Source organism: Sylvia atricapilla, chromosome W, assembly GCF_009819655.1.
Source record: "Sylvia atricapilla isolate bSylAtr1 chromosome W, bSylAtr1.pri, whole genome shotgun sequence".
NCBI lineage: Eukaryota > Metazoa > Chordata > Aves > Passeriformes > Sylviidae > Sylvia > Sylvia atricapilla.
In genome coordinates this window covers 12086546-12112326 of record NC_089173.1, presented here as the reverse complement: position 1 = coordinate 12112326, position 25781 = coordinate 12086546, and the positions used below count along the sequence as shown (strand labels likewise).

Here is a 25781-nt window from a genome sequence, read left to right as displayed (position 1 = left end):
AGTGTTGTTGGTGACTAATCTCTCCTGTTTAACAATGGACCAACATTTTCCTTCTGTTTCTGCTTGTTGCTTACATACCTTAAGAACCCCTCCTTGTAGCTTTTGATGTATCTGGTCAGTTTCAATTCAAGCTGAGCTTTTGCTTTTCTAACTGAATCTCTGCGCACCCTGGCAATACCCTTGTAGCTCTCAAGGTGTATTCACCGGCTTTTCCATCTCTGGTATGTTTCTCTTTTGGTTCTGAGCAGACTCAGAAGCTCCCAGTTGAGCCAAGGAGGTCTTTTGCTTCACCTACTTCCCTTACCTTTAAAAGGGATGAACTGCTTTTGTGCTTCCATTTAAGTTTTCTTGAAAAGCTCCCAGCACTTGCTAGGTCCTTTATCCTCCATGGAAGCTTCCCATGGAATCCCTCACAACTGAGCTCTAAGCAAGCTGAAATTTGCTCTTCTAAAATCTAAAACCTTTTTCTTGGTACTAATCTTCAGTGTGCACAGCTGGGTCCCAAACACCACAATATTGTGATTACTGCAGCCAAGGCTATCACTAACCAAGTGTAAGGCCTCAAAAACTTGCTCAATGAGCCTTTTAAAAGGGCTTATGTTTTTCTATGTACCCTGAGTTAGATGCACGGGAGAAATACTGACAGTATAGTCTCAAGAGGTGAAAACAACAAAAAGACTTTACTGGCAACTTCAGAAAAATCAGAGAACTTTGGCAAAAGTTTAGAGCAGCATTCAATCAATGTGAAACATTTCACGAAGCATTAATTTTGCCCATTCAGCTTAGCAAACTCTAAGCCCATCCAATTTTAAGTTACTCAAAACTCTAAGAAGAGAAAATTAGAAGAAGGAGAAGAAAGAAAGAAAAGATATAGAACAGAATGAGTACAGCTACCACTCTTGGTTCCAGCAGTGATATAAAATCCAAGGAAAGGTAGGGTCAAGACGTGCTTGCCTCATGCTTTGGTTTAAGTACCCTTTGGCTTTCCTGGGCCCTTCCCCCAGGTGAGAATTCCGGTTATCTGGCCACTTAGGAGCTGGGTTAGGGGCTCCAGAGGTGGGGTGTAGAGCATTGCCTCCAGTGTGCCAGTGATTGGCAGCCACTCTGGGGCTGGGATACAGGTCTGAGGGGTGTGTGTGTGGGTGTGTATGTGCAGAGCAGGGCATTGCCTCACCAGAGCAAGGCCAGACCTGCCCCTTCCCCCCACACATGCACCCAAAATGTTTCAAGCCAGCAATCCTTCCAGTCCCTCATACCACCCCATGGCTCAAAACATTGACCGGGACCACAGTAATGGTACCTTTCCTCTCGTGGCAGCAGTGGGATCCTAATCTAGCAGACAGAGGTGAAAGGAGAGGAAAGTATACAGGAAATCATATAACGGACAATTGCTATTTCAATAATCAAAAGCATAAGTCTAGTCAATTTAAAAATTTCCTTCTATGCAAGTCATCGCTCCCAATCCCCTGAGTCTCTAAAATTGTAGGCAATTTTGTGTGGTGCAAACCGGCATCCAGGGAGAGAGTTCATTAAACCAATCTTTTGGCTACAATGACCGAAGTGTCCAGCAGATTGGTTGGTAATTTCCTTCGTGTTTCTTGATACTGTATTCTTTGGTGAGGTCTAGTCTTTTACATATTCCTTGCTCATTAATAACATATCAAGCATTAGACAATTTCATAAAGCCATTTTTGGTACTAGCTGGACTTGTAAGCTGAGCTCCAAAACAGCATGGTGTAAGGCCCCAAACAACTCGCTGGAAGGGGCTTACAGAGGTTCCTGTACTCTGGGTTAGAAGCATGGGAGAAATAATGACTAGATATTCTGAAGAGGTCAAAGTTACTTTACTGGCAAAATATAGAAAATCAAGGAATTTTGTCAAAAGTTTTAGTACAACATCCAATCAACATAAAACACCTCTCACAGCACTATTTTGGCCCATTCAACTAAGCAAGCTTTAAACATAAACCTGTTCAATGTTAAGTTACCCAAAATATTCCAAGAAGAGGGAATTAGAGGAAGAAAAGAGAGAAAGAAATAACAAAGAAAAAACACACATACAGCAACCAAGTGCTGGGTTAAGGTGGTGTCCAGATAGAAACTCCAAGAGTGGGGTAGGGCCACGACATATGCTTGCCTCATGCACAGCCTTAAATACCTCTAGGCCTTTGTGGGCCCCTCCCTCCAGGTGGGACTTCCGGTCATTTGGCCACTCAGGAGCTGCATTAGGCAGAGTGGAGCACTGCCTCTGGTGTGGCCAATGATTGACAGACACTGTGGGTCTGGGAAGCTCTAGGGCTGGGGAGTGTGGGGCAGGACACTGTCTTGACAGAGCAAGGCCTGACCTGCCCTCTCCCACACACTCAGGCATCCCAAAATGTCTCAAGACATCAATTTTTTCCAGTCTCTGACACATGGCAAGTTCAGTTTAAGATTCTTTATTGCTTATTGATAGTGTTTTATGCCTTGTCAAAAAATACAAACTTGAAAGATATGCCAATTTTCCAAAGTTAGGCTGCCTTGCCTTTGGATTTCGTAATTTTACAGGTCCAGGTATTTTTCTAACCCAAACAGATATACATGTTCCAGATAAGTACCGTTATCCTTCTCACCAACCAGGTTTCAGGGCGATCCCTGGGACTCATACCCAGGGAAAGAGGTAAAAGTCAGTGTGCATCATGGGAAAATTACACTCAGTAAAAATTCTACTACATAATAGTCTGGATTGCTTCAGGGGTGAGGGTCAAAGATATAACAAAATTCAAGTAATTCCAACCTCCTCAGCATATCATTTCAGTCAGGGTCCTGGGTTTGGACCAAATAAATACCTTTCCAACTGTACCAAACCCTTCATTGGTTTTCCCACTGAGAATCTTGCTGCTTCTCTTTTGTCAGCTTAACCACTTATGCCTTCTTCATTTACAGCTGGAGAGAACTTTCCAGATGTCACTTCAGCTCCTCAGTTAACCCCTTTTCTCCCTCCTTCCAGGGGTCACCAACAGTTAGACATCCCCTTCTTCTGCATAATCATGCTTTACACATTGCTTACCGTTACTACATGCGCTTCCCTTGGTATAGTAATTTTATGCTTTGCTCTGAGGAGATAGGAAGAGGTATACAAATTTGATTCCATAATCAAATGAAAACCTAAGGTAAATTTAGGGAGGAATCTTCTCTATCCACTGTGGCAACCAGAGAGAAAACACATCTTAAAACATTGCTTGCAGCTAACTTTTATAAAACATGTACAAACATAAATATCTTTAAACTATCAAGATCAAATCATGTAAACAATCAATGCAGCAAAGAACAGCAACTCTTTTTTCCTGTTGTCACTTCACCCACTCATGAAGCACCTCTATTTTTTGAATACCTGTAAGAGAACAGAAAAAGAAAACTCGATCCCACTTGGACCGGTCTTAAAAAGAAAGGACCATCCATCTGTTGGTATTTTGTGTTTTCTACCATAGGCATCTGTGGCCTTTAATCCGCAATGACTTAGTCAATTCTGTTCATTGTCTCTAGTGACAAACAAGGCTCTATACTCACTACCACCAGAAGGTGGCAGTGTAGGACCATGTTGCAAAGATTCATTGACAATACAGGAAAACTGAATTTCCATTTATTTTCAGGGAGCCTTTTAGGATATTTGGATTTGCCACCCTCTCCCAGCTCACTTATTGAGGGCAACACCGAGAATTTGTATCGGCGATTGATGGAGAGACAGGAAGACTGATTCATGATCAGAATTCGATTTTACTGAGGTTTTCCAAGTCTTATATACCATTTCAGAGAGGTTAATAATTTCTACTACAATAATTAGGTTAGAAGATCATACAAGCAACTCATGCATTATACAACATCTTTATCGTAGGGGGTTGATTGAATCTTTTCCCTTAAAGAGGTTTTAATCCCATCTTCTCATAAGCTCAAAGTTCTGTTTGTCCTTGCCATGGCATCCTAGTCACCAGACTAGTTATGCTAATTAAGTCTGTCTTACTCTCAGACTTGTGTATTCCCACATCTCCCCCTTCTGTATTAACCAAAAACACTCCTTAAACAGCCTTATCGATCAGTCTCTGCACACATTGAAGCAAACAAGGTATCATAACTAACACAACTACTATTAAAATCATAACATGCATTCCTATTCTAAGAAAATCTTTTAGCCAAGGTGTCAAACCCTAGCCACTAAACAAATTATCTAGCCAAGAACTAGATTCTACTTTTAGTTTAAACACAGTATCCTTCAGCATCTGAATGCTTAAATGGATATATTTTGAGTGATCAGAAAGAGTCATAAATAAGCATAGCATCTGATTCAGTCCCATGGTTTTTTGCTTGTTTGTTTTGATCTATATTATAGAGAGAAAAAGATTCCTTTTAGCGTATTTCCTTTTAAAAAGATCAGTCAAATATAAGGCACTAACTTAATTGTTTTGTCTGCATTTCAGTTTGCAAATATGGCTATTTTTGGATTTCCTCAATACTTGCCTCCTGAGAGTAGGGAGGTGAGGACTATCTTTTTCTTGTGCCCTGCTATAATTAAAATTTCAATGGCTGTTTGCCTGAATTACACCAAAAGGACTCCGTAATATCTCTAGTTTTCACACCTTTTATACTGACACAAAACTCAAAGTTCACAGTTTCCTAGACTGGACAAAAGAACATCAGCTGCAGTCCGGGTGAGGTTCCTCCTCTTCCTGTTCTCCTGTGGACTCGGTGGTGTCAGCTGCCGGTAGAGGTTCTCGGAAAGGCTTCACGTTCTTTGCAGGAATCCAGCGAGGTCCTCTTTCTGAGGAGATACAAGCAAAGCCCCTTCCCCAAGTGATCAAGGGGTAAGGGCCCAGGATTTTACTAGATTCTGGGTCACGGATTAATACTGGTGGTTTTTCCTTGCAGGAAAGAGATGTGGATGATGCAAAATGCCTAGTCATGGGAGGATTCAAGTTTGTTACTGAACAGTTTAAGAAATTAAAAACGTATAGAGCTTTGCATAGCCTTTCAGCGGGGGTGTCTCCAGCTCCCCCCTTTTGTTGTACCAGAAGGCGTTTGAGACCTTCAGTGAGATAACCTGGGAGGTTGGAATGTGAACTAATATGCATAACAAAGTAAGGAGCCGTCCTCTTGTCTAACAGAGTAACCAGCAGTTTCAACCAGGAAAAAAGAGTGCCATTTTTAACATTTTTCAAGACAGAATTCTCTGCTCTTTGAACAATACCTGAAACATATGTGGAGTCAGTAACCAAATTAAAAGGTGTACTGAACTTCTGAAACACTCTGACCACAGCGGCTAATTCCACTATTTGTGGAGACCCTTCAACAACAGCAATATCAGATTGCCAGGTTCCAGTTTCAGAATCTTTCCATACAATCACTGATTTATGGGCTTTCCCAGAAACATCTGTGAATATTGTCATAGCTCGCAAAGGAGTCTCACTTCTCTTTGGCTTAGGGAGTAAGTTAAAATAAGAATTTACCAGTTTGTGTTTAGGTGGATGGATAGATATCTGTCCTGGGTAATCTGCTAAAGCAATTTGCAGTTTTTCAGACATCTGTAGCAACCAATTCAAATAAAACATAGTGAGAGGCAGAAAGATACAATCAAAATCTTTCCCAGCCAAGGAGGTCAGCCTTTGACGAGCCTTGATAATTAACATGGCCATAAGTTCATCCTGCATGGAAATAGTCTTGGGCATGTTATTAGGCAAAAAGACCCATTCGATGATTAGTAAAGGGTCTGCTTTTTCTGAGTCCCACTGAAATATTAAAGCACGGGGTTGCTTGCTGGGGTTCAGAACGATTAACCACAATGGTAATTCAGGAGCCCATGGAGCTGATTGTCTCTGAGAGATAGCATCAGACACTTTCTGAAGCGCAGTCTGTGCTTCTTTGTTTAAATGCCTAGGTGATAAAAGGTCGGGCTCTCCCCTCAAGAGGGCAAACAATGGCTCTAAATCTGCATTTGAAATCCCAAGCAGGGGACGAACCCAATTGATCGTTCCCAGCAGTTTCTGTGCATCATGTTCAGTTGAAATTTGCAAGGATTGTGCGGAAATAGAATGCACGCTTATTCGCCAGCCCAAATATTTCCAGGGGGATGTCTTTTGAACCTTCTCAGGAGCAATGGTCAGGCCCACGGATGTAACAGCCTGGCAGACCGCTCGCATTGCTTCCTCCACACGAACCACAATTTCTGCAGAGATGAGGATATCATCCATATAATGATACAACAGAACATCAGGCATTTTTTCCCGTACTGGACTCAGAATTTTTTGCCACATACCACTGGCATATGGTCGGGCTGTCTCGCAATCCTTGAGGCAGTACTAACCAATGATATAGATCAAGTGGTGCCTGCATATTAATGCTTGGCACAGTGTTATAAGCGAAATAGCCGAATTATTTTATATAAAGAAATTTATTAAAGTCAATTTGGTTACAAAGAAATAAAAAGCCCACCACCAAAAATACAATTGTTTGTTGAAGATGTCGAGTCCCGGGACTCGGCACCTGGTGAGACAAGGTTGGACTAACGGTCTATCTGGCAAAACAGTCCATCTCTTGTTCACGAGAAACTGCTGCTGGATCTTAATTTTTATACAGTTTTTGTGCCCTCAGGCTAGATCCAGGATGTAAATATCAGTCGTCCCGATATGGTGTTATCTCTTGCATTGCATAGTTGTTTACTGAAGTCTTTTCGTCTCTTCCCTCTGGCCCTACGGGGGTCCAGGTGGCGACGGGGGTCCAGGTGACGTGGGTGCCAGGTGGCTTGGGTGTGGTAGTCAGATGATGATCGCTCCTTGTCTCGTTTCAAGAAAATGTTATTTCACCCTGTGCCTTCAAGTGCAAATGAAGTCTACCACCTTGGTTCTGAACTTTGCTCTGTGCCTTCGAATGCAAATGAAGTCTCTCCCTGAGTTTGCAGTCTGAATTTTACAAAAGGGGTGCTTCATATAACTTTCAGCACTTTATATAAAATATCATTATAGGCATGAATTAATTCTCAGCCTCCCTCATAACAGAATCCCCCACCTTGTATTTTTTAGAAATTTAATTCATGCTCTACTTAAGAATCTCTCTCTCTTTTAAAATTCCTCCTTGTAGTCATCCCAGGCTTCCTGTGGAGGGATGTAATTCCCCTCATAGGAAGTTTTCTTTACCTGGTTTGCAACTTCACTTTCTTCTGTCTGTTCTTTTAGTTTCGTGATTTTTGATATTTTGTTGCTTTTGCCTGTGGCCAATTCGGGGTCCGTAGGCATTGCTGCAATTTGCATGCCTTGAACCACAGAGTGTATTAGACGGATGAAACATGGGATGAGACAAGGCAAGAACATGATACCTGCTAGAGAACAAAGTATGAAGAAAATCAGTTTTTTCCACCATGCCCCATTAAACAAATTGTCCCACCAAGAAGTCTGGAGGATTGAATTCCATCTCTGTACCGGTACATGAGCTACCCTTTTTATTTCTGATGCCAGGTTTTTGATTGTTTCTCCGTAATCATCTATCTCCACGCAACATTCAGAGTCATTGAACTTTCCACACACCCCTCCCTCTTCAGCCAGTAAGTAATCCAATGCTATTCAGTTTTGGTACACAAAGTCTCTCATTTGGGAGTGTTGCTTGGCTAACAGCTCCAATGCATCAGAGGTGTGATTAGGCACAACCTTTACCACTGCTTGCAGTCTGATTAGCCTGTTTAGCAAGTAAATTGGGGTCCTATAGCCCCAACTCCCATCTTGTGCCCGGGTTGCCAGGCCATAATATGCTATTATACGCTCTGCTGGCCACTCCTCCTCTCCCCATTTATGATTTCCTCCTGCCATTGGGAGGCCCGAATTTACTTCTCTTTTTTCTCGACTTAAAGTCTCATATAATGGGGCCCCGAGCATATTAGCCTCGGCCCTGGGGAGTGTGAAGAAGGAAGGGCGGATGTGCATGAACCTAGAGTGCATGAACCTTTCCATTTCCCCGGTAGTTCACTGTATGCTTTTTTCCCACAGATCCAATATATCCCACTGGGAGATCTCCAGGTCTCATGTGTCATTTCTGGCGTTTCCCAGTAATGAGCTATGTTTTCTACGGACTGGAAAGGGTTAGCTCCAGAATATTTGTGCCAACATAAACCAATTTTCTCAGACCAATTGCAGCAATCAGTTTTTTCTTGTCCCAGTATCCCATTGGAGGTTCAGGTTGCCATTTTCTTTCCTGTTTCTCTGAATTTACAGCTAATGTGGATATACACGGGGTATATCCTACAACCTCATTGAATTCCCTCCCCTCCATGCCGATACAAAGAGTTCCAATTATCTGGTGGTCAATTTCCACCCTTCAGGTCGCAATATGTTTTTTGAAATCTCTGATTTATTCCACTTCAATAATTGCTCTGGAGATAAATTTTCACCTTTCCAGGGCCACATTTCAGCAGAATTCAATCCCCCACAAATCCAACAATTAGTTAGACCTAATTCAGAGGCAATCTCTTGCATAAGATCTAAAAACAAATTCCTGTTAGAAATGAGTGATCCCGAATCCCCATATTGTCTTTCCAGTTGCTCATATTGTTCACTTAATGACTTAAGTCTATCCTGTTCTATTCCCTTTTTCTAGTTTCTGCCTCCTGCCTTTTTAGTTCTTGAGAGATTTCATGAATTTTTACTTCAGGCTCTATACCTTCCCTGTTTCGTGAAAAGCAAAATGTTTTATCTAATTGTGAGCCATCTTGTTCATTATTGAATATTATTTGATTATCCCTCTGTACCGATTTCCCATCATATTTTAGATTCTTGCCCACCCAATATGTCTTTTCTCTTATTTTACACATTCCCAATTGTTCACTCTTGTAACACAAGTGGTTCACAGTAAAATATGCTATGAAAATCGATTATTTTTTTTTTTTTCCTATCCAAAGAGTGTGGTTACATTGATCACTTAGAGGTATACTTGATATCTCTCCTGTTTACCATTTGTGAATTCTGTGTGCTTTTGACTGCCTGTTCTTTTAGTAATTGCCTTTGGGTCATGGCATACCACCCCTTTTTCTGATTCACAAATTTCATATTGAGTACCATCAAAGAAACAATATCCCTTTCTCCTATCCCCTGGACAATCATAATGTGGTTGATACTTCAGGTTTTTTTGTTTGTATCTTTTGTGTACCTTCCAGGCATGTTTCACACTCCTTCATGAGGGTCAGCCTCTGAGGGTCCTCGGGGTGGGATCCCCCTACTTCGCTCAGGACTAGGCTCAGGATTACAAGGACTCGCCAGTACAACACTCCTCTGCCTTTCCCTTCACCCACGGGGTAGCAGTCCGCGGCAGGGTAACCCATCTTCTTGGCAGCAGGCGTATGTTTTTTGGGGTCCTGTTGGTCCGAGTCACAAACCTCCTTTTAAAGACCCTCCACTGGGACCACCTGACTGTATCTGAGTAGCAAGGTACTTTGATTGTCCTTTGGCACTCAACATCGAGCACTTTGGCCTCTGCATTCAATTGTCCTTTTTATATATTTGATACCACTCTGGAGAATCTAACTCCAGTAGACCCAAGCTAGTGGCAATTACTAAAAAGCGGCTAGTCTCTTTTGCTCTTCTCCCAAACAATTAGTACACAATTCACTTGGTTTACACCCCCCTTCACAATGGGTAACTTAAATATGCTTACAGTATACACACTTAAAGTAAACAAAGAGAAAACAATCACAGTTTGGTTTTATACAACTTATCTGATCCCCTCTGTTCATTTGTGGTGGCGTTGAAATCTGATTTTCAAGTCTCCAGGAGATGAAGACACTGTCCACTTTGGGGCAGTGCCTTGAGACTCCACCTTCCTTATTCTTGAAGTGTGCGTCCACCCTTTTCTGCAGTCCTGATTGCTGTATCTGTCAAAACTTCATCACCAGGATTTATTTTGTGAATAGCAAACCCCAAAGGGGCACTTTGAGGAATGAGCCCCTTTCTCTGTAGGTCCTGTAAATTTCTGTTTGTGGTAATTAGATATGGCTGAATCTAGGTATCCTCTATTTGAGGATGCCCAACCAGTACTCTGTGTCTGTAAGGCATTCCATAAACCATTTCAAATGGTGACAATCTTGTTTCTGAATGAGATATAGTTGTTATGTTTAAGAGAGCTGGAGGAAGGCATTTTACCCAACACATTTCAAATTATCTCAAAAAAATGTTCTGTTAGAGCCTGTGCTCCCCAATGTGTTTGCCGATTCAATTTTTTCAGAATTTTCCTGGTATATTCTTTTGATTCTACTCTCCTTTCCATCAGGTAATTTCCAGCTTCCTTCCTCTATCTTACCCCCTTATTTCTTCATATTTTTCAATCTCCTTCTTGAGAATGGTAAGGGGGATATTCCAGGGTCTCCCTTCCTGAACCTCGGGGATATTTATTACTATCAGCGCTGATCTTTTTGCCTCAGTATCTGCTAGATTGTTTCCCCTGACTCTGAACTGCATACCTGTTCGGTGTCCCTTCACATAGACGACAGCTATCTCTGTTGGTCCTCTCACAGTTTCCAATATTTGTTTGATTAATTACTCATGGACTAGGTTTCATCCTTTCATACTAATCAAGCCTCTCTCTTCCCAAATCTTCCCAAAAGTGTGCACCACACCATAAGCATATTGAGAATCAGTGAAAATCGTTCCTTCCTTACCCTTCAATCTTTTCAGAGCCCTTAAAACCGCATACAGTTCACATGCCTGTGCAGACCATCCAGCACTTAAAGGGCCAGACTCCACTACTTCCTTTGAGTTCCCATCCACTATAGCATATCCCGACTTTCTCTTTCCATCTATCACTCTTGCTGATCCATCCACAAACCACCTTTCTCTACCTTCTAATTCCTCTTCCTCCAAATCTGACCTTATCTTTGTTTGCAGTTCCACCATTTCAACACAATCATGGGAGGTTTCCTCCAGTACCTCTTCAAACAGAAACTGGGCTGGGTTCTGAGCAGCTGTTGTCTTAAGTTTTAAACAATGTAAATGCACCAAAATAGTCTTATACTTCAGGAATCTGGCATCTGTGAGCCATTTATCTGCCTTTTGCTGCAGAATGCCCCTCACATTGTGTGGTGAGTATACTACTGGGGAAGCCCCAAATGTTACCTTTTTAGCTCCTTCCACCAGCAGAGTTACTGCCACAATAGTTTGCAAGCAAGTGGGCCATCTTCTGGTCACTGGATCTAAAAGCTTAGAGACATATCCCACAGGTGTTTTTGGTTCCTGCCCAATTCTGAGTTAAAACACTAACCCACAAACAACTGAAACCACCTATTTACATCTGACAAATTCAACACAGGAGCAGTTGTTAGTGACACCTTTAACCTCTTAAATTCTAATCCATCTTGTTCAGTCCATTTCACTTTATTTGTATTTTAGTCTCTCCTAAAGAAACCTTACCTTTTACTATATTCTTCAATCTATTGTCTGCAGTATCCTAATAGTTCCAATAATTGCCTGATTTCCCTCTTTGTCCAAGGAGAGGGGGCAGGGCTATAATTCCAGCCACCCTTTCAGGATCTAATTTGTTTTTACCTTTTGATATCCAGTGTCTTAGGTACTTTACCTTTGATTCAGCGAATTGTAGCTTTGATTTTGAAACTTTTAAGTTTCAGAAAATTCAACAATGAGATTGTACATATTCTCATTTGTTCCTCCCTTGGGCCAGCTATTAACAAATCATCAATATATTGTAAGAACTTCATTCCTTCTTCTGGCAGAAATTCACTTAGTAATTTTTAGTGCATCCGGCCGGCAATTTTTGAAAAGTACTTCTTTCTGCCCCAGAATTAATTAAAAAAACCCAAAGTTTTCTTTTTTTTTTTTTTTTTTTTTTTTTTTTTTTTTTTTTTTTTTTTTTTTCTGTCCCACTTGAATCACATTCTCCGGAAGGATCCTGTTTAGAATAGGGATTGGCTACTACGGGGAAACTTTTAATTGAAATTGGTTCTGATTTGTTAAAAAAATATGGATATTGATCTAATACCAATATCCAACTATGACGGACAAAGACTCTCTAACAGTCTGAAGTTAGAAAGTGTATGTTTATTACGACACCGGGCAGCGTGAGGGATAGCTCCCAAATACACACGCGCAATTTACAGATGATCACAGGGTCTTTTTATGTACAAAAGTGTTGAATACCCAAAACACAAATGCATATTCATGACTCTGGTCCATCCCATTCCCCGCTTCGTATGGTAATTAGCCAAAAAGCAATTAAGCATGCGTAGTTTGTTCTTTGAAATGGGTCGGTGGTCCTTTTTAGGGGGTGGGGTCTCAAAATGATGAAGTAAGATGCGTCTTCCTCGCTTTGCCTTTTTAACCTTTTAGTGTTGGTGACACCAGGATCTTGCTTTCTCAAGACTATCTGATTTATGATCACATTGTGTTCTTGGAGTCTATTGATTAAGTTGACAGGTCTCCTGATTTATCGGTTCCTTAAATCCGGCTTATGTTAAAAAAAGGAAGTTTCAATGTAAAAGGGGAGTCTACGTCAGCAATGTCTAGTTTAACTAAAGTCCTTTATTCTTCAAAATGTAAAGGGAAGTCTACGTCAGCAAGTCCACGTCTACTTTAACTAAAGTCCTTAATTCTTTAAAATTAATATCTCAGTTCAATTTTCAACCTCCCCACCCGAGACTGACACTGGGCCGGGGCTGGGAAGGGACGACCCCCTGCTCTGGGGGCTGCTGTGTCGGCAGTGGCACCGGCCCGCCGGAGAAAGAGTCACGTTACAGGGGCCGGGGGGGGGATAGGACTGCCCGGGCTGGGGGGGAGCATGCGCACACCGCGCTCCTGCCGGGGGAGCCGCAGAGACACTGAAGCTGGAGGGAAGTGGGGGGGGGGGTTGCCCGCCAGGTTTGGGGCGGGGGTTTCGGAGCGGGGGAGAGCCTGGGTTTGTATGCGTTTGCGGTAAAAGTTTTACCTTACACACAAGGCTCTTTGGTGTTTGCTGTTCCCTTGCCCCGTTATATTAAAAACTTTCTTACCTTTTTTTTTGGTGGTGGGTCTCGCGCTGAATTCTTTCTTAGCTTCTGCTAAGAGCTGAGATCCTTTTCCAAAACTGTCACAAACCGGATTCCGCTTTTTGAACTACTTACCCGTTCCGGCGAGCTGAGCTTGTGACTTTGTTCGTCCAGTGAAAAAACTTCGGGTTGCGTCCTGGGCTTCTCACCAAGCCCGTAGCTAAAAGGCTTACCGAACTCAAGAGGAACGTCTCCTTTCCTTTTAGCTTCTTCCTAGGGTTCTCTTCCCAGTGCTGTAACATTAGCCCCTATTGGACTATCTGGGGAATCTCCGGGATTCCCTTGTTCAACTCTCTATTAGATTTCTTTTGCATTTTGCTTTTCCTTTGTCCCATTTTACCAATACTTACGCGTATGTGGAGTTGGAAATATTACAGGTACCTCAAATTTTAATAATTTTACCAAAGTACTCACCCACCGCCAGGAACCGTCTGAGGGGGCTTTCTATTGGCACTCGGCTCTCCTTTTATTCTTTTTTTTTTTTTTTTTTTACGAATACTTGTCCTGACGGAACCCCGTCCCGGCACCGAAGGTTTACCAGTTCCCGAACTCAAAAGAACGTCTCCTTCCCTTCGGCCCAATTGTGACCACAACAAAAACCCCGCGCACTCTGAGGTTTTCTCCACAATCACTTCCCTTTGGCCCGACCCAGTCCCTCTCGGGATCAGGGAACTGCAGTCCTCAGGTCCCTTTCGCTTCGTGATAAATCACGTCTCATTCACACATACACACACACGCTCGGTCACACCGCTCAACCACAAAGTACTTACGGTTCCTTTTCCTCCGTGGATTCTTTGTGCACTCAGATTTTTATGAGCAAATTCTTGCCGCGGCAACCTGAAGAGACCCCTATCCTGGGTTCTTCGTGAGTTCCCTGAGAGCCTTTTTGCTAGCTAGCTTTTCCTTTTTTTTGGTAGTGGCTTTTTGTCGGAATTTGCTCGATTTCCAACTGGTTCCCGGAGATGCCTCTCGTATCGTTTTGGGCCGCTTGAAAAGCAGCGGGGCGCCCCCCAAAACGCCGAGAGAATTCCGGTTCCAAGACTGGAAATCACGTCGGGAAAGTCACCAATTCTGTTATAAGCGAAATAGCCGAATTATTTTATATAAAGAAATACAATTGTATTTTTGGTGGTGGGCTTTTTATTTATTTGTAACCAAATTGACTTTAATAAATTTCTTTATATAAAATAATTCGGCTATTTCGCTTAAAACACACAGCAAAGCTAAATTTGGGTGCATCATCTGGATGCAGCGGTATATCAAAAAAGCAATCCTTTAAATCAATCACTATTAGATGCCAATTTCTAGGGATCATAGAAGGAGAAGGGAGCCCCGGTTGTAGGGGCCCCATTCCCTCAATTGCCTCATTTATTTTCCTCAAGTCATACAACAGCCTCCACCCCCCAGACTGCTTTTTAATTATGAACACGGGCGAATTCCAGGGACTATTAGATGGGATTATATGTCCTTTTTTAGCTGTTCTTGTACAAGTTTCTGTAATATGCGCAGTTTTTCTAATGACATGGGCCATTGATCCACCCAAACGGGAATGGAGGTTTTCCTGGTTAGTTTGGGGGTGTCGCGCACACCAATGACCCTTATACAAAATTTGACTGCATGAAAATTCCCCACTGTGATAAAACATCTCTCCCCCACAAGATTAGGGGAGCTGAAACCACAAAGGGTCTGACAGTAGCTACCCTCCTGTCAGGCCCTGTAATTTGCACCAAGTATTGGCTCTGATAGCTTTGACTGTTCCCACCCACCCCTGAAAGGACTTGGGGGACTGGCATTAGTGGCCAATCATTAGGCCATTGACTTCGAGAGATAAGACTAATGTCTGCGCTGGTATCAATAAGTCCGGTTAAAATTAACTCCTTGCCTTTCAGAGACACTTTGCATTGGCATGTGGGATGCTGAGAAGTGATACGTTGTGTCCAGAAAATCTGTGGCACCCCTGTGGAACCAAACTCGCCTCCCCTCTGTGTAGCTATCAGGGGTGCGGACAAAGGGGCTGTCGGAAAAAGTATAAGCTGAGCAATTTTGCTGCCTGCGGGGATCACGCAGGGGGGCTGTGGCGTCCAAGCCATAATTTTTATTTCCCCAACTGCATCAGAGTCAATGACTCCTGGCAAAACAAATAGTCCTGTTACTGAGGTAGAAGATCTACCTAAGAGCAAAGCATGGTAGCCCTGCGGCAAAGGACCACAGATCCCTGTGGGGAGACAAAATACAGAGCATTTGGTTAACGTTACTGTGTTACTGGTTGATATGTCCAACCCGGCGCTTCCTGCAGTGGCTGCCCGTAGTTCTGCGATGGTCCAGGTGACAGGGGCTGGGCTGGCTGGAAGCTGAAGGTCGGTTCTGGCAGCTGTGCCTGGGGAGGCTGTGGAACTTGTGTCTTCACGCACTGCAAGATGAGTTTCCCTGCAAAGGCTGGCAATTTTTGTGAAATTTAGAGCGACAGGAATTAGCAAAGTGAAGACCCTTCTGGCAGTGAGGGCATACATTCGACGTTTTTGCTTTTTGCGCCTTTCGGCAGTGTTTTTTAATGTGCCCGGGCTCCCCGCAGCCAGAAGAAACCGACTGCTTTCCAGGCAATATTTTTAAAGCGGCAAAGGCATCAGCTATACCTTGCCCCATGGCTTGGTAAGTAACTGCTGTTGTGTGCTGCAATGTCCCCAGGCGATTGCAAGCCTCAGTCATTTGTAGCAATGTGGGCTCTGGTTCTGGAGGCAAAGTTTTTAAAAGACGTTTGCAATCCTCATTAGCATTTTCAACAGAAAGTTTCAGTAGTACAACTTCCCTGGCTTGATCATTATCAATTTGTCTTTCCAGAGCTCATTTCAGTCTGTCCACAAACTGCATATAGGGTTCTTGTGGAGCTTGCTTAATATTTATGAAGGATTGTTGCGGGGTTTTGGCATCAGGCACTTTGAGAAATGCATACCTAGCTGCCTCAGTGATTCCCTCCAGGGCTTCCCTCGGTAAGGCAGCCCGGCCATTAGGATCAGTATGCGCTCCGTCCCCCGCTAAGTGGTCGTTAGTTCAGGCAGCCAGGGCTTGTGTTGCGTGTCCTGCATAAGTTATTATCAGGTTCTCCAGTATTTTTTTCCATTGTGCCCTGAATATTGCATATTGTGTTGGGGTGAGCAAAAGGTTTGCCAAGAATTTAACGTCATGAGGAGTCATGAGGTAAATAGTGAAAGTTGCTCTTAGTAAATTACTGAAGTAAGGGGATTCCAAACCATATTCTGCCGCAGTACTGCGCAGTTCCTAAAAATTCTGAGTGGCCTAAGGGCTCCCATTACGGATTCCCCCCCTTCAGGCGGAGTCGCACGGGGGCTACAAAGATTTCTGCTGCAGTATCAAAGTCTCTGCCCTTAAGGGCTTTATTTTTTATCCGTAACCAATTGTTATGCATATTTGGAGGGAATAGGTCCAGATCTTTTTTGGGGCCGGGGTTGAAAGGCTCTCCGTCACTACTAGAGTCTGTGTCCGCATAATCAATTAACGTTTGGCGGCTCTGCGGTCACTGGTGGGATAGCGGCAAGGCTACAGGTGGCGTCTGTGCTCTATCCCTGGCTTTTGTCGGGGAGGGGGTGCGGACGGAGGATGGGGAGCAGGACCTGGGCAGATCCGGGTTTAGCACAGCTGCAGAGGCTGTCTCCGCTGTTGCCTCACATGTTGCCTCACTTCCCCCCTCTTTTTTAATCACGTCCATGACCGCCCTCCAAGCCGGGAGCAGGCGAAGCTCTGGCTCATGGCCAGGCAGCGTAGCCAGGTCGTAGAGTTTTACACCGACCTTGTCTCAGTAGAGGAGAGTAAAAATAGAAGAAGGGGAGGTATCGGGGAATATGTGTGACACCCATCATAGGAGCAACTTACGGTCCTGCTTAAGGATGGTGGATCCATGCTTGCTTAGGAGGCGTAGCATGGTTTCATAGACGTCTCTCTCGGTGGACATTCCCTGTCCCATATTTTTAGTTCCCCTGGCTCACCTGTCACGTTGCAGCGTACAGGGATTGAAAGAACCAAACACGGTTCTTTCACCGTCATGATCAGTTCCAGAGGCATCGTCAATTGCCATCAGCTAGCCGGTAATTCTCCGTTCACACAAAGCACCAATTATTGATGATTGATGGAGAGATGGGAAGACTGATTCAGTGATCAGTATTTGATTTTACTCAAGTTTTCCAAAGGCTTTTATACCGTTTCAGGAAGGTTAATAATTTCCACTACAATAATTAGGTTAAAAGACCATACAAACAACTTATGCCTTTTATAACATCTTTCTTGGTGGAGGCTAATTGAATCTCTCCTCTTTCCATAAGCAGGTTTAATTCCATCTGTAATCTTCAGAGCTCTGTTCCTGCCATGGCATCCTGGTTATCAAACCAGCCATGCTAATTAAGTCTGTCTTTCTGTCTTGTGTATTCCCACATGTTAAGTATTGTGTGAAATAGATGTACAGATGGAATAATCCAGTGGCTCAAGAGTATGCTCAGGTCACTAATTATGTATGACTTTGTACAAGTCATAATTAATGACAAATTCAGAGTTTTTCTGTGGGAATTTTACTGCTGTTATTTTAACAGTATGAGATGGTCTGCATGGATTTATATTATGTGTGTCAACACACCTTTGGTTTTCCAGCTACTTTTAAAAACATTTTATTTAATCAAGTGTTTGGTTGTATTTTGTATATAAATGGTCCAAATCACAGCATTAAACGTAGCTTGCAAGCACTTTCTTATGGATACTTTTCCCACCTATTCTTTTAATGAAAAAAAAAAAAAAAAAAAGTAGGAGAACAAAATAGAGTTTATATTTGCTTTGTAGAAATCCATGGTCAAAATAAAAAATTGAGAGGTGACACACTGCTGATCTAAAAAGACTTAAAACAATTTGGTGTATGTATATACAGAAAAATATGTTGTGTTTGTTAAAGTTAACTAAGGATTTAGGTGGGTGAGAAATAGTTGTTTTTTACTCTTCCAAATTAATGATAAATGTTCTTTCTCCTCTCTCCCTCCCTTGCCACTTCCTCTTTCTGCCCCAATGCCCAATGCTTCTTTTAAGGTTTAATGAAAGGTATCTGATTAAACTGAATTCTCATTCCTGATTTATTTAATCCAGCGCATTCATTTGTATGCTATCCATGTGTCTGGGCTAAGCTAACAACTAATTTATAGGTGAAGGTAAAGGTTTTTTTATGTGATTTTTTAAAAAATCCTATTTAATTAGCCATTGTGTAATATCCTGTTAACTTCTACTTGCAGCCAGTCAGATGATGATTCTGGGTCAGCATCAGCTTCTGGATCTGGTTCAAGCTCTGGAAGCAGTAGTGATGGAAGTAGCAGTCAATCAGGTAGCAGTGACTCTGAGTCTGGTTCAGAGTCTGACACATCTAGAGAGAAGAAACAAGTTCAAGCTAAACTACCACCAAAACTTGATGGATCTGAGGTAAACACAAAACAAATTAACCCTTTGTGGGGGGAAAAATACTCTGTGCAGAATAGTTGCTAAAGTAGTTTTGATTTAAACAAACAAAACCTCCATAATTTTTTACTTAGAATGTTAAGTTGTTTGGGTTAATGAATTTGCATACTTAGCTCTCACAACAAACCGGGCTGCTAAGTTCTCATTTCTGTAAATACCTACAGTTAGATAATTACCTAAATTTTATAATGCAGAAGATCTATTAAAATATTGTATATTTTTGACGAAAAAGCCACACATAATGTTCCTATTTCTAAAATTTTTAAAACTTGTCTCTCTAATGCTGAGTTTCTTCATATCAATAAATGTACAACAATTTCAGGGTTAGGTACATCTTGTCTTCTGTATGGGGAAAAAGTCTGCCAAATTTAGAAAAAAAAATGGTGTCTAGAAATCTCTTCAATGCAATGGATGTGTTACCTCAGTTCTCATCTGTTTCTCTATGTAATATGGTCTTAATTTGGATGATATGATATACATGAAGGGTAGTAAAATATTTCCTACTGTAAGATTCAGAGGCTGTTAAGGATGCTTTGTTTGTGTTTGTGTTTTGGGTTTTTAAATTCATATTCATATTCATATTCATGGATTTGGTACTGTCTCTCACAGTATCCTTCTGGATAAAATGTCCAGCATACAGCTAGACAAGTCCATAAAATGATGGGTGAATAATTGGCTGATGGGTTGGACTCACAGCTGTAGTAACTGGAGTTGCATCAGGCTGGTGACCAGTCATTAGTAGGGTTCTTCAGGGCTCAATATTAGAGTCCTTTCTCTTCAAAGTTTTTATAAATGATCTTGACATAGGAATTGAATGTACATTAAGTAAGTTTGCCAACAATACTAAACCAGGAGGAGCTGTTGACTCCCTCAGGGGTAGAGAGGCCTTATAAAGAGATCTGGATAGACTAGAAAACTGGGCAATCACCAGCTGTGTGAAATTTAATCAGACCAAATGCCAGATTCTGCACCTGGGACAGAGTAATCCTGGGTATATGTGCAAATTGGGGAACAAGCAGCTGGAGAACAGTGCTGTAGAAAGAGATCTGGGGATTTGGGTTGATGGCAAGTTGAATATGAGTCAACAGTATGCCCTAGGAGCAAAAAGGGCCAACTGAGCCCTGGGGTGCATTGCTAGCCAGTCAAGAGAGGTGATTGTCCTGCCATGCACTGCACTGGTATGCCCCCACCTCGAGTAATGTGTGCAGTTTTGGGCACCTCAATATATGAAGGACATCAAACTATTAGAATCACAGAATATTACAAGTTGGAAGGGACCCACAAGGATCATCGAGTCCAGTTCTTGAGAATGGCCCATACAGGGATTGAACCTTGGGGTTATTAGCACCATGCTCTAACCAACTGAGTGTCCAAAGATTGATGAACAAGATAGTGAAAGGTCTTGAGGGCAAGGCTTACAAGGAGTGGCTGAAGTCACTTGGCTTGTTCAGCTTGGAGAAGTGAAGGTTGAGGGGTGACTTCATGGCAGTCTACAACTTCCTCACGAGGGGGCATGGAGGGGGAGGTGCTGATGTCCTCTCTCTGGTGACAAGGTCAAGAAAATAGAATGAAGCTGCATCAGGGGAAGTTCAGATTGGACATTAGGAAAAAGTTCTTCACTGAGAGGATGATTGGTCATGGGAACAGGCTCTCCAGGGAAGTGGTCACTGCACCAAACCTGTCAGAGTTCAAGGAGTATCTGGATGACACTCTTATTCATATGATTTAGTTTTAGGTAGTCCTGCAAGGAGCAGTGATACAATTTAACATGCGGCCAGAGTTTTATGAGCTGCATGAAAATGTATCAGTCTCTGAAGGTGTCCTGCACTTTCAGATTGGCTTAAAATAATTAGCAAGACTGCTCTTCAGGTGTGTTTTGCAAAAGTAAAAGGTTTAATAAATGAAAAATAATGAACATTACAGAAACAAAAGAGAAAGCTGAGCACAGATGTCAGAGAAGCCCCTGACACCCTGCTAAGACACCCTACAAAGCCTCTGAGTTCCTTTGTGCCTTTTCTTAAATACTTAATGTTTTAGGTGGGCTGTTTGGCACCCTGCCCAATGAAATTGGCAACAGGCTTTGAAGTACATTTTTAAAACCCAACCAGTTCTCCTGTGTTGGCACTGAGACAATATAAATTAAAAGGGCACAGAACTTTCTAGTTTGGTTTCCTTATATGTTTAGGTAAGCTGAAACTTTTCCCTTATATAGGAACACCTGCTCGGTATGGGAAATGCATTTTTACAGAGCAGGGAGTTGGACTCAGTCTGTATGGGTCCCTTCCAACTCGAGTAATTCTATGATTGTGTCTACTTCAGTATTGCCATATGAAGCAAAAATAGATCAGCAAAGTGGCTTGAAAAGACGTATCTAGGTCAGTTTAAAATTTTAGTTAAAAAAAAAAAAAGGAGTTATTTTAACAATAGATGCCTGCACAACTGTTGTTATACTTAGTGTACAAATTGTGCCAACAATTCTTGTATAACATTCCTTTATACAGAAGTCTCACTATTTTAAAATGCTATCCAGTATTATTAATGCATGCGGTATTTTGTATTGAGTTTTTTATTAATAAAATAATTGAGATTCGTCTTAGTAGTGATGCTGCTCAGCTTAAGAAAAGTAAGTATGTGGTAAACTTGAAAGTTTCAGTAGGTCTAAATGACTCTTGTATCTGAATTCCAATTCAGCTTTGGAAGTCCAGTCCAAGTATACTTGCTGTACAGAGATCAGCAGTGCTCAAGAAGCAACAACAGCAGAAGGCAGCCTCATCAGACAGTGGTTCAGAAGAGGTGAATAACATATAAATTAGTAAATAAAATGTAAAAATGCATTTCTCATTACCCTATATGTTAGAATAAAATTATGTAGAGCCAAGTTCTGTTCTATTTTTAAGTCTGGTTTTAGTCTATAAAAGTAATGTTCGAATAACTGACATACTTATGAAGAACCGTGGGGGGAATATTTAGTTGCATGTTTTCAGGTGAGTTGTGTCAAAAGGATAGCAGTTTAGATTGATATCTTTAGCTAGATATTCTGTGATGTATGGACAAATTTTTCAAGTCACATTGTATTAAATTTCATTGTATTTCTTCCTTCTGAGTTCCATAAAGACAGTTAAAAATACTAAAAAATTTTCCACTATTGTTTCTATATAACAGTAGCTGCTGAAGTTTTCAAAACCACTATGGAGTAAAAAGCTAGATTTTTGCAACTTTTGTAACACTTATAAAAAAATTCTTGTCTTTTAAGAACCATACTTCAATTTTAGAGATTTTTAAAACCTAAACCATAGGCTCAACAAAAGTTGACTCTGTGCAGTATGAATATCTTTTAAGGGCACTAATGACTGTGAATTAGAATTTATTTGAAAGCAGACTTTCATATTTCCTTCATTATTAAAGAAAAAAGGCATTGTTATCGCAAATCATCATTACTCTGTGTGCCTCTTTTAGTCAGATCTAGCTGCTCATCATTAAAACTGAACACAGGAGTTAATTATATATAGTTAAAATATTAGTTTGCAGCTCTCGCTAAATAATACTCTTTTCTTGAAGACTTTTTCAGGGCAAAAATTATTTAAATTTAATCTCTATGAAATTGTTTTTAGGAAAATAATTTTAAGAGAGTTCATTGATTTATTTATTATTTTTTGTTTAGGAGTGGAGAGAGAAGAAACATATATGCTATTCTAACAATTTTCTTAGTGGTATTTAAATGTGAGAGTATAGGAAAGGTGAGACAGCTCTCAAAGGGCAAGAGGTTTTATTAGGCTTTTGATAGAACCTTTCGTCTTGATTTATTAACTTGTAGCAGTCTAAACTGACTGTATGTAGGCACAATTATTATATTTTCAAAAAGTTTTTTGTAGTGGTTTCTAGAGTTCTACTGACATGGTATGTTTTAGATGGAGAAATATAAAGTCAGTAGTAATCCTGATCTTATTCAATATCAGTGGGTACACTGAGGGGGGTGAAGAGAATAAGACATGAAGAATAGGATTTCAGTTTTAAAGTGGGAGCTGAATTATCTTTTTAATACTAAAAATACTTCATTCTTTTTCTGGTGATGAATTCTGTATATTCTTTTCTTCATCTGCAGAATTCATCAAACAGTGAAAATTCTGCAGATGACTCTTCCAGTGAAGCCAAGAAGAAAAAACATAGAGAGTAAGATGTTTTTCATAAATAATATAATTTTTTGTTATGGCGACATAATGCTTATAATTAGCCAGTCTTAATTTCTCTGCACTTGAAATACAGTCTTGCGCTTCTCAATTTCGATTAAGATTTTGAAATATTTTGAAAGAATTACTCTGAAAGCAATATATATAGATATTTTAATGGTCTTTTCCAACATAAATTATTCTATAATTCTATGATATCACTATTCATTTCTGAGCAAAAGAGACTGTATTGCCTACAGTATTATTGAAAAACATTCATCACCACTTTTTATTTTTAAAATAGTCTTATTTGTGGCATGTTATTGAGCTGAAGGTCCTCTCTGAAAATTATTGAAGGAATAGGAAATTACTTAATTAGGTTGTCTCAGATAAAATTTTAATTGGAATCCCATAGGTAGTGACAAATTTTTAAACACTTTAGAGGCAACCTTCCCCCTCCAATTATTAGGGATTTGACAGTAATAAAACATCTTGGTTAGTCAATAAATTTAAGTTGAAATTGAACTGGTTTTAAGCTATAAATGAAATAGTTTGTGAAAAAGGTTGTACCTTCTCATTGGTAGTGACCTCTTGTGTGTGGGAGGGGTGTTTTTGTTTTGTTTGTAATTTTGTGGGGTTCGTTTTGTTGTTTTTGTGTTGTTTTGTATTTTTTTTAATGAACAGTTTATTGAAATGGAATTGTTTTCTCATTCCTCTTCTCCAGTTAATTGAATCATCTCAGTATTCAGGGTTGTCAATATAATATCTTCGGGAAAGGAGGGGGGGGGCAAAAAGAGCCTGTTATGTAAAATAGTACTTCTCAAGTGAGTGTCATTCTGTCTTTTATTACTTAAGAATGTGATTAAACCTAATAACATAATCTATTATGGGAAAGATAGTTTAGAAAATAGTAACCAAATAATCCCCTATATCCAGTGCTTCAATTTTGATTTATACCTATTTTGAACAAGTATGTTTGCAGCTGTTATCTGACATGCAGAGATCATTTCTATATATAAACTTAGTACAGGATCCAAGCTGTACAGCGTGTGGTGTTCTATATGTTGTCTATATCTCCAAATAAATACAAGTTGTGTATTTGCATAGGGGTGGGGGAGTTGGTTGGTTTGGGATGGGGTTTTTTTTCTGTTTTTATTGGAGAGAGTGGTTGTTGTTTGGGTGTTTTTTAATTTACAGGTTACAGAAAAAAAACCCAAAAAAACTTTTAAGGAGACAGATAATTCTGTAGTATTTCCAAGACACACAGATGTATTGACCACAATGAAAATGTAATTTGAGGATCACTGCATATTTAATTGAAAGAAATGTCAAAGCCCTGATTCTTAGGTTTACTCATCTGAAATGGAACAAAAAGGTCTTTGAGTAATATTTTACTTTTGAAGGACATTAGTACTATTTGATCATCTTCGTCAAAGTCCCTCCTAAGACTGGTAATAGATAGTAGTATAAAGATTTAGCAACCTTTCAAAAATGCATGCCAGACTTTTCTTCCACCCCCACCCAAGCAATTAAGATTAAATTTCTCTGTACAGAGTCTGATGTAAGATACTGTTAATCAATGGGTACATCTTTCCTCTTGCAAAGTAGAATATCTCAGCTAAGCAAGAGAAGAGAGATATGGCCACTGGGAGTCACAAGTGGCTTACTCATAATATCTTGCATGAGTGTTAAGCACTGAATTGGAAGCTCAGTTGGGGCTTTTAGGAGCCAGTGCCTCTGATTGCCATGGTTGAAGTCTTTCTGTGTGTTTCTCAGTCTGATTCTGTATTATTTTTTGTTCCTGTGTTTAAGTTGCTAATTATTCACATGAGGCACAGGGGATATAGCTATTAGAGAATTTTGGAAAAAAATATAATGGTATGGTTTTTATGACGAGCATAGGTAAGTTCCAGTAAATATGTATCTTTCCAACTAAGTTATTAAGGATGTTGGGTTTATTAATGTCAAAATAACTCAATTATTAAAGCTGTATTTTATACAGAAATCCATATTTTTGGTCTGATTTGTTCTTTCCATCTGTCTCTTGATAACAGAATTCAATTCCCTTTGAACCTACTTGGTATTTTTACCTGTTATCCATCCATGATAATTTTCTGTCATTCCAGCTGAAATGACTATTAAAACATTTTTATTTCTGTGAAGAATGTTGAAATTAAAGCAGCAAGCCTGTGGTGAATGCTTGATTTAAAAACAAAACAACCCCCTCAAAAAACTAATACAAGTTACTATTTTGTTTCTCAATATGTACAGTGAAGACTGGCAAATGTCTGGGTCAGGGTCAGTATCAGGAACTAGTTCTGATTCTGAATCAGAGGAAGATAGAGAGAAAAGCAGTTGTGAAGATAGTGAATCTGACTATGAGCCAGAAAACAAAGTCAAAAGCCGGAAACCTCCAAGCAGGTAAGAAGGTCTTGCATTTTAGGTACTCTGGTACTATTTCTATTTTGTAATCAAGTACTGTACTACTATACAGGCAAATGAAAACGTTAATGTTTATTACAGAACTTGAAGATATTTTTTAGTCTACAAAAGATGTTATCATACCAGTGGTTTGTGTTGAATACCTCTTTTCTGTCTGCTCCAATTGAAATTGGTGTAACTGAGCAGTCATGAAAAATATGTATTCAGAAACATATACAGAAGGCTTATAATTGTCCATGTTGAAACTCCACTATTGTGTTGTATCTTATTGCCTTCAAGAATTGAGCCAAAAAGTGGCAAAAAGATTGCAGGACAGAAAAAGAGGCAGCTTGATTCATCAGATGATGATGACTATGACAAGAGAGGATCTCGTCGCCAGGCAACAGTCAATGTTAGTTACAAAGAGGCTGAAGAAACCAAGACAGATTCTGATGACTTGTTGGAAGTTTGTGGAGAAGATGTCCCACAGCCTGAAGAAGATGAATTTGAAACTATAGAGAAGTTTATGGATAGTCGAATTGGCCGAAAAGGAGGTAATTTTGTTATCAGTGTCCTTAAGATGCTGCACTGCATTGTGGTGCGATGTCAACAGCAATTATTCTCAGCTGTAGGTAACCTGTGATGTTTGT

General features: G+C 40.6%; 1 protein-coding gene across 6 annotated transcripts in view; it reads left to right on the top strand.

Annotated features, from left to right (window-relative positions):
- The window catches only part of LOC136373453 (chromodomain-helicase-DNA-binding protein 1-like), a 102797-nt gene that overhangs the window by 31097 nt on the left and 45919 nt on the right, over positions 1 to 25781 (top strand). For all 6 annotated transcript variants that reach the window (XM_066338350.1, XM_066338349.1, XM_066338347.1 and 3 more), the window contains exons 3-7: positions 18325 to 18508; positions 21236 to 21337; positions 22647 to 22714; positions 24982 to 25131; positions 25432 to 25685. In XM_066338350.1, the coding sequence (XP_066194447.1) occupies positions 18325 to 18508; positions 21236 to 21337; positions 22647 to 22714; positions 24982 to 25131; positions 25432 to 25685 (758 nt within the window). The remainder of the gene's footprint in view (positions 1 to 18324; positions 18509 to 21235; positions 21338 to 22646; positions 22715 to 24981; positions 25132 to 25431; positions 25686 to 25781) is intronic.